The sequence below is a fragment of the Diprion similis genome, chromosome 3, assembly GCF_021155765.1.
Source record: "Diprion similis isolate iyDipSimi1 chromosome 3, iyDipSimi1.1, whole genome shotgun sequence".
Lineage (NCBI taxonomy): Eukaryota > Metazoa > Arthropoda > Insecta > Hymenoptera > Diprionidae > Diprion > Diprion similis.
In genome coordinates, this window is record NC_060107.1 from 1,504,216 (window position 1) to 1,516,042 (window position 11,827).

The following is an 11,827-nucleotide window of genomic DNA, read 5'->3' on the forward strand; positions in this document are numbered from 1 at the left end:
ACTGAAGTATGTTGTGTTGCCTATAGTCGGGCGTGTCTCTACGGTGAAAGCTCCTGTAAATGCATGCTCAAACCGAATATGATGACTACAAGTACTAACCAAGAGAATATCGGACTTCTGAACTCCGGATCATAGATTATACTGAAACTTTTAGCGGTGTTTCTTTGGCCTAAAATGTGAAGCTTTTGATGTGGAGTTGCTTCTGTTGGGCTTCTCTTCGCTCGATTTACAAAATTCATTTGTTGGTCGAAAATTTGCACTTCATACTTTACTATACTATGAGATAATAATATATCCCTTTCCACTTGATTGCATAAGAACCTGTCCTCGAAACTTCAACAGAGGATAATGAAAATTAATATTTCAGGCCAAAATATGAAATAGGTTTCGTTTAATAAGGCATTCCACTCATATTTAACTGCTGATTTAATCAATTTTAACCGGGATCAAGATCGACCCAATGAATGCAATTACACACGATAAGCTCTATATTTCAGTATATAAACAAGACTCCTCAAGGTTTCAGCGGGATGCTCGATCCGAAGGTCTCATACTCTCCTTGTAAGTAGTAACTGAACAAAAAATTGCAAGAGATTATTCGATCGAAAAACCTTAGAAAGAACATGTACAAAAAAAATGTGAAGATTGTATAATGGATTTCACACGATCATCGGTTGTTTAATACGTAAAGAAAAAAATTACTTGCGATTCGTGGAAAAATTCTACTCCGCTTTCATGTTGATGGATTCAGAAGCAACTTGTGGTAATATGAGATGAGAAGAGAAGACGACAGGCTGAAATATGATGATGACAGTAGATATAATAACAACAATAATAATAATAACAACAACAAGTCAAACCGCTAACTGTGGATTTCACGGCGCAGGAATACGCATGAATTATGACTCCCATGCCGCACCAGGGACGTCCGGACTCCAGAGGTAACGGACCTCCCAGCAAGACCTCTCTAAGGACGACGTAGGCTGAAATTCCACGCAGATAGTCATTAGGCGAGGAGCGATTTTTCTACCTGTAAGGTACCTCCGTGTCTCCTGATGTCAGACCTATGTCGGGCCTGTTCAACCTTCAAACAATACCGCCTTCGACAAGTGTCTTCTTCATCTAATTGGCCCAAGTTTTAACAGCCCCATCTCTCGTTTCCCGTATTCATTTCTTTGTTTTTCTCTCTCTTTCTCCTGCTGGATTTCCACAGAAATTTTGACCAAGCTTAGCCACGTTCATGTCCGGTTTGAGTGACGATAAAAAAATTTGGTACATAGTTGTCTGTCGGTGACATTCCAACAGCATGATACAGAAATTCGCTTTTTGCACAGGCGCGTGTGATCGGACTTGGTTGACGTTGGAAAATTGTCTTCAAGTTAGGTTAAAAAAATTGTTAAAACCAGACTAAACAAACCAGACACTTGTCAGCGGAAGCAGTTAAATGATCGTTCATTGCAGTGGGAGGTAAATGAGACGTTAGACGGCTGTCTCGGCGTTGTATCTATTTGACGGTGGCTAAGTAGCCTGCATCTGAAATGGTCCGCGCGCTGTGTGGAGGAGATACCGTATATCATCAAGTCCATAACGTAAATTTTAAGACTGTAAAGTATTGTGAATGGTTTGCATTATATCTTCGAGACGATCCATTCATCCTTCCAGTTGATAATTATACTCTTTAAGAAAGTGTACGTCGAGATAGCATTGAAAGTTTGAAGTATGAGAAATAAGTTAAAAATCAGTGACGACGATGGTGAAGAGTTCTTTCGTACTTTGGGCAAGAAAATTAACCGTATCCTCCCGTGGCGCCCTGGCGCTACAAACGGCCCTGGGAAAGCATATCGCGTCTCTCGCGACTCGAGGGGGAGAGAAAGGAGAGAATAACGAGGGGAGAGAGAGAGAGAGAGAACAGCGTCGTCGTCCCCCCGACGACCTGGCGGCAGTTCGAAACTCACGGCGGACACGCAGCCGCTCCTGGGGGGCCGCAGGTAAGACAAAAAGGCTGAAAAAAGGGAGAACCAGTCTCGAACGGAGTTCGTGGGAGCCAAGGAGAGACACACCAGACAGAGTCTCGACCGCCCGCGACCACCACTGAACGTTCGAACGACCGCGTATCGCATCTGCCTTTTACGCGTTTAATCCGCATCGCGATTTGCATGAGTTGGAAAAATCGGCGATCATTCACCGCGAAGTGTTATGACGCCAGGAAAGTGCGAGTTTAAAAAGTGACCCCCGCGCCTTCCCGCAACCTCGATCCTCGTCGACGTTAAACGGTGAGTAAAAGACACGCACTGCGTTCGATTCCGCTCCGCTCTGCGTTTTCCCAATCCCGCACTCGTCCGTTTGAACTTCGAATTCCGAATACGCATGACCCGCAGTGCGGCCCGTTGGATGAGACGAGTTGGAATCGAGGAAAAGACGTGAGGTGCTTGACTGGTTTTACGTATTCTCCAGGTGTCTGTGCCTGACGCAGTGCATAAATGTGTTCCGCGCAAAGCTTTCGCGAACGATTCCCGCGGAGAAGGAATTACGGATATAAATGCACGGTCACCCGCTGCTGCAACAGCAAAATCTATTCCCAGCGAAGCGGGAGCCCGTGTTTTCCTATATCGGCGAAATCGCTGGAATTAACGATATCCGGTTCTCCGATCGCACCGGGATTGATTCGGATACTGATTTACTGCCAGGGCGAGCGCGACGCGGTTTCTCGAGTGTGGAAAACGGGAACGTTTGACGGGGAATTGGTGGAAAAATTCCTATTCCGCAATGGCGCTCGTCCCGGGTTTACACGCAAGTATATGCGAGTTATTACACCGCCTCGGGGCAAATAACGAGTTGAGATCAAGGCGGGGCTCTCTCGCTACTGGCCTGTCTCTCGATGCCCGATGCTGACAAACATATTCACTCGGCCAGGTACACGTGTACGTCGAGTGTCCACCAGCCTCGCTCACATGCTCAAATGCCTTGACGATGTGTACGTGCATGCGGGGGCCTTTCGACACGCGCAGAGTATACAAACGTAATCGAAAGAAATCTCATCTCTGTGAACGCGTCGCGACCAGTCGATGCAAGCAATTATAAATATTTGTTGTGCAACCGTTAATATCGCTCCTCTAGAGTGTCCGTAACGCCTTTGATCGTTCCAATCCGTTCGATTCCGGTATCCGGTATTATCATCGTTAGTTTTGTAAAAGGAACTCGATTTTCTTCCAGGAACGATGATGGGCCAGTGGTGGAAGGCCGTGATGCTCGGCTGGGGATCGTCGACGATCCTGTTCCTTCTGGTCCTTCAGAACTCGGCGAGAACATCGTTGGCCTGTAACGAGGCGATCTGCGCCAGCGTTGTCAGCAAGTGCATGCTAACCCAGAGCTGCAAGTGTGATTTGGTGACCTGCACCTGCTGCAAGGAGTGTTTTAGCTGCCTTAGCTATCTCTACGACGAGTGCTGTTCATGCGTCGGTGAGTTGGATTGATGTGCGGAAACGAAGAGGGTCGAGAGGAGTGTGAATAGCTGTCCTCTGACGTCTTAGTAATTATTATACCTGAAAGACGTGTTCTCCCTGTGTTTTAGACCTTTGCCCAAAGCCGAACATCACCGTAAATCCACTCAGCGCAAAGTCCCACGTTGAAGAATTCGCCGAACCGGTACCTGGACTCTTTCAGGCCCTAACGTCCGAAACTGATACCCTTAGGAGATGGCTGACCTTCACCTTCCCCGTCGATTTCGACATCTCTACTTACAACCCGAAGAACGAAAAGGAAGACTATCACATGCGTAAGTTATTTTATCTTTCATTCCTTGACCAAAGGTTCCGAAGGCTGCTAGGTACATGTAGTGGAAAGGATTAAACGTCGAAGGTCCTCGCCAACTTTTTTTAATTTCTTTTTTTCCTTTCCTCGTAGAAACCGTCGAGCAGGAGGTCCAGCCCATCAAGACGAACGTGGTGACTTTGAATTGCACCGTCGCGTTCATGGCTCAGTGCAACTCCTGGCACAAGTGCAAGGCCTCCTGTCAGAGCATGGGGGCAACCAGTTACAGATGGTTCCACGACGGCTGCTGCGAATGCGTCGGCGACACGTGCATAAATTACGGTATCAACGAGTCGAGGTGCGAGGGATGTTCCCAGAACACTGAGCTTCGAGATGACCTCAAGAACCAGTACGACGACTATGGGCAGGACGACGAAGAATTGTTGGACGACGATTTTTGATGCCGGTGAAGCCGGATTCGAGCCTGCGAGCGAGAAAGTTCGATAAGATGCGCTGGTCGTTATATACATATACGTGTGCGAAACGTTGAGTAAATTTGTTCTAAAATTATACACGTGCAAAGTGACACGGATACGAGAATTTTTTTAATACAAAATAGATGTCAGCCCCGAGTAGGTGGGAACGAATTTGTCGATTCCAATCTTTCGATATTACTGTTAAATGGCTTGGAATTTCGAATCTCGTTTCAGCCTAACGGGTAGATTTATATTACGGTGTAGTTCTTGTATATTGTTTTTTTTTTTTTTTTTTTTTAATGCTTTTTTAAAGCAGTTTCAGGAGGAAACTGATGATAATTTACCTACGTTATTTTTAAGAATTTATAGAATGTCTAGAATAATTTTATCGAATACCTATATCGTTGTATTGTGCCATATGAATAAAATTACGTATAAGCAGATTCTACTATATTCTAATATTCTACTATACAAAAGATAGGGATAAATCAACCGACACAATTACCGTTTAAGGTTAATTGAACTTTTTTTTTCTCATAGAGGTATGTTATACTTTGTACAATAGTTTATAATTCACGGATACAAGGTGAAAAATTGGTTCAAAAAATGATTCACGGCCTCATTTTTCTGTCGGAAAAAAAGATTAAAAAAAAATAGGTTACACCTATTCGAAGCCTCAATAAGTATATTATCATTTCGTTAATCAACGTCTATCAAATATATTGAAAAACGTACACATAGGACACATCTTGGATTCAAACGGACGTATGAAACCTGTTCGACTACACAATATAAAACATCTAAACGAGGATTTTCATGATTCTAAATCAATATGCAGAGGTTGTCAGAATTGCTGGCATATTGGTTCTAGAGCGTGATATAAAATAATTTATGATTTTGGCGTGTAGAAGCGACTCGTTGTTACGAAAATGTGTTAGTAGTTCACAAGTGACGAACAGTAAACGGAAGGATTTTCGAAACTAGAGTTCACAACAAATCCTATATATAATTCACACCAGCGTTAATTATTTCGACAAACATTATCTGCCTCGACGAATGGTTTCCACTTCCAAGGAAGCAAGTTTATAGTTACGGGTAGTAAAAATTTTAACTTCTATGTAGTTGTATAAACAAGAACAGCGAGGGGATCGATCTTCCCGTTTTTGAAACAGGCAACTACCGCGTTAGGCTATAGTTAAAATCTCTACTGTGTACAGGATTCCTTCAACCGGCGAAGGACGACTTGGTCATAATTAAAAACGGATTGTTTAAACGATATGTTGTACATAATATATCTCGTTTATGTCGGAGGATCTTTATCGGTTCGTTCGCTGTTCTCAGGGAGCTTGATGAAGGGCAGGTCGCCTCCACTCCACATTGAGTATAGCTGAGACCGTGAGGATTCCTGAAAAAATTTCTTTTTAATATTTCGTTGAAATATCGGTAGCAGATCAGGCAACGGAGGAGTTTTCCTCTTCACCATGTAAACTGCGGTAGGTTTTCTCGTTAATTTATCATTTTTATACCCCCCCGACGACGCCACACTCCGAACCAGATCGGCACGAGTCCGTTGACGAGCTGCTTTTCCTCGAGACCAGCACCTCGCTCGTCCCTGAAACGATGGATACAAGGTTGATGTTGGTTTATCTCTTCACAAAATGATGCCGAAAGTTTCCGGAATTCTTACGTACCTGCATCTGATTCTCTCTGGCCGATCCCACTATGGTCACTCTGCGAGTGGATGCTATCCTTGCTGTCTCTATGACCACTGCCGCTGGTTCCACTCTGTTCTGAAACTTAACATAGTTTGGGAATGAATAATGCAGGCAATAATAATCCGATTTTTTTACTTTTCGAATACGGATCAGCGTTGTGACAATTCTGACGTCATAACGTCATCAAGTCTAATTACAGTTCTTAATTCATGACCTGCAGAGAAGTCGCACCACGATGTTATTCGTAAAACGTTTGCGAAACTTCACCAGGTTTCTACGTAATGTTTAAACGTTACAAGGTTGGCAGAAGAGTCAGTGCTTTTCTCACAGTTTCGCAAGCGGACAAAACATCCCAATAATGAACGCCAAGCAAAAGCACACTCACCGGAATGATCCGAGTGGTCTCCAGCGTCTCGTGGCCAGTACCTTAAACTCGATCGATTATCGAGCCAAGCGGTGCTGGAACAGTCGCTGTTTCTATCGAAGCTACACGTCGTCAGAGTGACATCCGGAATATGCTGATTCGGATGATAGAGCTGGGTCGATGGTCGGATACCTGGACAACAACGATGTTCAAGTCATTACTCTTCCTCTTCTTCTTCCTGCGACTAAAGGGACTCTCCACTAGATCGTACCCGGTTTGCAGGATAGTAGTTGAATGGCCTCCCGGAGTCCATCCTGACTAGCCATGGTCGATGATTTCCAGGACGAGTCGGGTGTCACGGCGCGACTTCGTTCCTGACTGGAAGGCACCTTCAGTTTGGTCCTGGCGTTGGTCTGGTGGTGGGCAGTTGGCGTCTCAAGGAAGTCGGACACGTGGCGACAATCCCAAGGCATGGACCATCGTCTGGTCGCGTTCTCGACCGTAGATCCGGACATTTCGGCAGCAGCGGTTTCCGACCATCGCCTCTGGACCTGCAGAGGAAAGAGCGGATAAGGCAGACGCGATCGCTGCCCCTGCTGATGACCTCCGGACGAAGAGCCACCCGATGGACTATACAGCCTCTCAAAACACCGCTGCAAAGCTGCCACCTCGCACTCCGACCTTCCGGTTCGAGCACAGGAACACTCTGCCATTCCACCTGCGAAAAGTAAGAGAACCGGTCATTATCAAGTGACTAGGTTTATTCCAAGTAACACACTGTTTGATGTTAGTTGACTTTATTCTCGAAAAAGAGAATAATTTGCAAGTAGACATTTGCAATTTGTCTGAAAGACATCGAAAACTTTGACTCGACATTCCGGTGGTAACTTATAGTTATCAGGTGACAACGAGTTGTCTAGTCAAATTGCCTTGTACTTGGCATTTCAAAGGACATTCGTAAATGTCAAGAACACTACGCGTCGACTCTAACTCCAGTTTTTTGATCTGTCTAAGGTTTTTAACCGAACAAAACGTTCACTTTTTGTAGTCGAATGATAGTCGACCCCTGGATAAGTGTGCTACATGGGTTTGTGTCACCCTCTCATCATCAACGCACCTAAGCACTCGCAGCAGGCGAGGCAGAATTGATACTGGAGGTTGATGAAGGTCAGTAAATTGTCGCAGAGGATATCCTGAAACGATAGATGATTACAAGGGACATTGATTGCGCGGTGATGGTCCTCGTCTACTAACTTGGGAGTCAACGGTTCCACCTTGAGCCTCTCCAAGGGCCGCCATCACGTGGCTGACATGGTTCTTCACGGTGTTGCTGGCGACGTTGGTAGCCCGGGTAAGCTCTTCCCACCCGGCCAGACATTGTCCGGTCAATTTGCACCTTGCTGCCAAGGCGTCGTGGCCGTCGTGGGTCGACAGAAGGTCCTGCAGGGAATGCGCGAGCTTCGTACCGGCGGTGCAGAGTCCGTTCAGCGTCTGGAGGTCCAGGAATAATGATGAGTCAAAAATAGGATGAGGGTGGCGTCAAGCACATCAACGATTAACTCACCTGGAGGTAGGCCAGCCAACTGCTTAGGCACTCGCGGATCTCCGCACCTTCTTCTGCCATGATTTGAAATGGGAATTTGGTCTTCCAGAATCGCGATCAGGATTTTGTGTAACTGAAGAGGAATCCAATTTCAGAAGCTTTCACGTGACTCTTTACCCAAGTTCACCCTGCAAGTTGCAGGGTCGTACTTCACCTAAGTGAAGCATGTCCTTGAAGTACTTGGCATTGCGAAATTATCACTTCCGGCGAACGGCACAGGTGATTTATGACTATAAACAGCTAGTATTGGATTTAGACCAGAAATAGACTTTGGACTATGTGGTAATAAATTTAACAGTAAAACTTGAGTCGATCGGAATTTATACTCTTATTAATTTTACGTTATTATCAGAGCTAAGGATCTACGAAGTTTTCAATACTTCGCCCTGTACACTCCTACAGCGCATATAATACACGAAGATCAAAATATCCCGCCACTAAAAGGAATGCGAATCGGTGTTGAGGTGAATACGTTTCAGTCGTTTTTCGGCGGCGTTAAGGATCGACGAGGTGTTTGAAATTCTTCAAAACCATTACCGAGATGGACTGCGAGTGGATTCTTGAGTGAATCGCAATCCAAATACATCTGAGTCGCGCTCACGGAAGAGAAAAAAAGCAGCGATCTCCTCAGACCGAATATCCGCACTCACTTGGTCGAGCATTGTGCCTTGAATCCAACGCCTCTCCAAATTACGTTGCTGAACAGCTAAACCGCGATATTGACGTAAAAGCTACACACAGCGACCGGCGCCATGTTGAGCTAGCTCAAAACGTGCCCAGCTCGTCAGTAAAACTCACACTCAACTTGTCTGTGTATCAGACACGGAAGCATTGTATCCGTGGAATACCGAGGTATCATAAACACGGAGAGACCCAACCTGGTGTGCAACGTTTCCATCACGCCTGCGCTCGTCGTTCCTTCTCTGCGCTCACTATCAGAGCCAAGCATCAACGTAGAGACGAAACGACGTCGGAACGCCTGCGCTCTCCTTCGTTTAAATGCAGGAAACAAACATTTATGGAAGACTCTTTCCCTCGTATGGTATAATTTTTGTTTACCATATTTAAAAAAATCTTTCCGACGACGAAGAAGACTAATGGACGAAGAGTCTGCAGGGAGAAAGGATTCAAGAAGACATCATCTTGACTGCAATACAGTTTTCTTACATCACGTTATATTCAATTTGCCATAAAACTTCTCTTCTCAACAAGATCGCGTAATACCGATATTTGCGTACCACCGAAAGGTTGGTTTCCCCGGGTACCCCCGATCTGGTTACAGTCTCTCCCCGCTACCGAACCTGATGGCTACGTACCAGGTGAAAGGGGCACCAACAGACCGTGACGTAATCGGGAAAAAAAAGTCTCGCATGTGTATCGTGTCTCGTGTAGATGTGAACGCGCATGCATGAGAGAAAGACAGAGAGAGAGAGAGAGAGAGAGAGGTCGTCGCAAGGTGCGAATGTTCCAGCTGTGTGCCTACAACGCAACTTAACGGTACCTACAACCGATCGCTACCAGCTCTAACCGATTCCTGTCGAGCTGCTTATCCCGGCTCTTCCGTCAACACGGGACCAAGTAACTTCTGCTCCAACAATCCTTATGTTGATGCTGATGTCGATGGTTCGAACGGACCTTGACTTCATTGACCCTGAAGACTGCAGAACCGCTCAACTCGACGACTAATCTTAAGATGACCAAGAACGGGCTTTACGACGACTCGTTTTACCGGGTGAGGACTAGAGAAGAAGGTCATCGAGGTCATCGAGCTTGTCGTGATCCCTAAGGACTGGGTATCCACAGTGCAATGGTCTTTCTGTGGATTGAGATATCAGCCAGGAACACAGACCAAGTTACATGGGTGCATGGATACAGTACCTACGTCTCTGAGTTGTACCGACTGGTCGAAATTGAAAGTATGACCAGCCGACGATTCAGCGTGAGGAGCCAGATGACTGAGGTCTTTTTACTCATCCGTTATTTTTCTTTTTTCACTCGAGGCTTTCCGCCTGTATCTCATGTGTTCATTGTACATTCGAGTATAAATTTGACCTGAATTACGCCGCACTTTTTTCGACCCGATCATCCTCTGAATTGAGCAAACGTTCCCAGTCCTCGAAGAAGGTTGGCTTGTCGATTGTTTTGTATTTGGTTAATTGTTGGAAATATGTATGTATAAGGTATTAAACTCGCTACGCTCGTTATCGGGCGCAAGGATCTGCGCATGTTATTATCTGTAATTCCATACATGATTTTCATATTAATTAACAAACTGAGCCGAACCGGCGTTGAGTTTCCCTGCGTGTGAGACCACTTTCATACTGCACATAAGTAAACGTGCGTTGCATGTTTGCATGTCAGACACAAAGCATTTCTATAGTGAAAATGATTTCTCTAATACATGCTTGCGAGACGGTGAAGACTGGATGAAAAATTCCACACTAGTCCGATTATCAGGGTCACGCAGCATCCAATTATATCCTTCTAGAAAACTGTCTTCCATATCGCCAAAAACAAAGAGCTGTCCCATAAGACTGAAAAGAAGAAGAGCATGACAATGGCAGATGTGTATTATAGCGTATATACACGTACATTAGGGTGGCGCAAAAATACTGACTATTTTTTTTTTTTAAGTCTCGTGTGACAAAATGTTAGTTTTTGATGTTTTAAGAGCCCACTCCAAAGGACAGCTCAAAAAAAAAATTTTTAAGAGGTCGCTACAAATTTTAAAAAATTTCAAAAATCGTCAAAAAATTTAATTAAAAAAATTATATTTTCAGTATTTTGTTTGATTTTTAATTCATGTCGTGGTGCATTGTTATCGATTCTTTCTTACTAAATTAAAGGAAAAAAATGTATGAAATTTTAATATGAATATTAAAAGGTCGCTCGAAAAGATCTAAAGAAATGTACCAAAATATTGAAAAAAAAATTATGAGCGACCTTTCAAAATTCAAATTTGGAACTGAAACTTTCGGAAACTTATTTTTTTTTTGTCTATAAAATTATACCGTAACGAGAAAAAAAAAAAAAAAAAAAACTTGATTTTCGACGATTTCTGACGTTTTAAAAATGTGGAGTGACCTCTTAAAATTTTTTTTTTGAACTGTCCTTCAGAGTGGGCTCTTAAAACATCTAAAACCTACACTTTGTCACACGAGATTCAAAAAAAAAAAAAGACAGTCGGTTTTTTTGCGCCACCCTAATGTACATACATACATGTAATCATTGCTTGTGTAATTGCGCGAACAAAACTGTAGTTAAACGATTTTTTCTACTCTCTCATGCATTACATTAAGCGAGAGCTTACGGAAACTGGGGTAGACAATAAACTCCTCTCCATCTGTGTCAGAGTTAATTTTCTATATCCTGGATTCATTTTATTCGCACATTATTATTTACGATCCTTCGATAGTAATTACTTGTATACGTCTTTCCGACTGATTTACAGCTTTCACACTGCAGCGATGCGTGCAGTCAATGACAGCTTAGCTTCCACAAACCCTTTTGTTTTCCTCTAAGGAATCGAAATCTATCCTGCAAAAGGCATCGGTAGTCTCCTTACTCAAGTTCAAATTTTTATAAGTTTCAAACGTAGTTTCATAGTTTGATGTATTTTCTAAAAAGAAAACAAGAAAATCAAGATATACCTAGAATAAAATGACAGTGAATAAAAAGTTTCAAAAATTCATGTTTATCACGAGTCCACGTGTCCGATGTTTCGTGCACATGACCGGGGGTCAGGATTGCTGCATAATAAACGAGGAAACGTCCAGTGAAGGTGCAGGTTCGTGTTTGGTATTACTCCAGAATAATAGAGCAAGCCACGAAGTTGTAGACAAACGACACGGCGAGGCGTAGGTAGTAGGATACCAACACGTACTTTCGTGCCGAGGGGCCTTAGGCCCAAGGTGGGCCC

The 11,827-nt window shown here is 44.0% G+C and overlaps 2 protein-coding genes across 4 annotated transcripts; one reads left to right on the plus strand and one right to left on the minus strand.

Annotated features, from left to right (window-relative positions):
* The first annotated feature begins 1,916 nt into the window (after positions 1-1,916).
* On the plus strand, positions 1,917-4,669 carry LOC124404111 (twisted gastrulation protein homolog 1-A-like). Of its 2 annotated transcripts, none has more exons than XM_046877991.1 (4): positions 1,917-1,988; positions 3,214-3,459; positions 3,572-3,775; positions 3,904-4,669. In XM_046877991.1, the coding sequence occupies exons 2-4, from the start codon at positions 3,219-3,221 to the stop codon at positions 4,209-4,211; spliced, it is 753 nt and encodes a 250-aa protein (XP_046733947.1). In that variant the 5' UTR covers positions 1,917-1,988; positions 3,214-3,218; the 3' UTR covers positions 4,212-4,669. The 2 variants fall into 2 exon arrangements, with proteins under 2 accessions (XP_046733947.1, XP_046733946.1); XM_046877990.1 differs by lacking the exon at positions 1,917-1,988 and adding an exon at positions 2,033-2,273.
* LOC124404110 lies at positions 4,225-7,982 on the minus strand. 2 transcript variants are annotated; one of them, XM_046877988.1, is made up of 8 exons: positions 7,870-7,982; positions 7,560-7,796; positions 7,423-7,498; positions 6,577-7,023; positions 6,327-6,497; positions 5,918-6,022; positions 5,753-5,838; positions 4,225-5,631 (listed from the first exon to the last, which is right to left on the minus strand). In XM_046877988.1, exons 1-8 carry the CDS (start codon positions 7,927-7,929, stop codon positions 5,527-5,529), a joined length of 1,287 nt encoding a protein of 428 aa, XP_046733944.1. In that variant the 5' UTR covers positions 7,930-7,982; the 3' UTR covers positions 4,225-5,526. The 2 variants fall into 2 exon arrangements, with proteins under 2 accessions (XP_046733944.1, XP_046733945.1); XM_046877989.1 differs by having other exon boundaries at positions 5,521-5,631; positions 5,707-5,838.
* Positions 7,983-11,827: the final 3,845 nt, after the last annotated feature.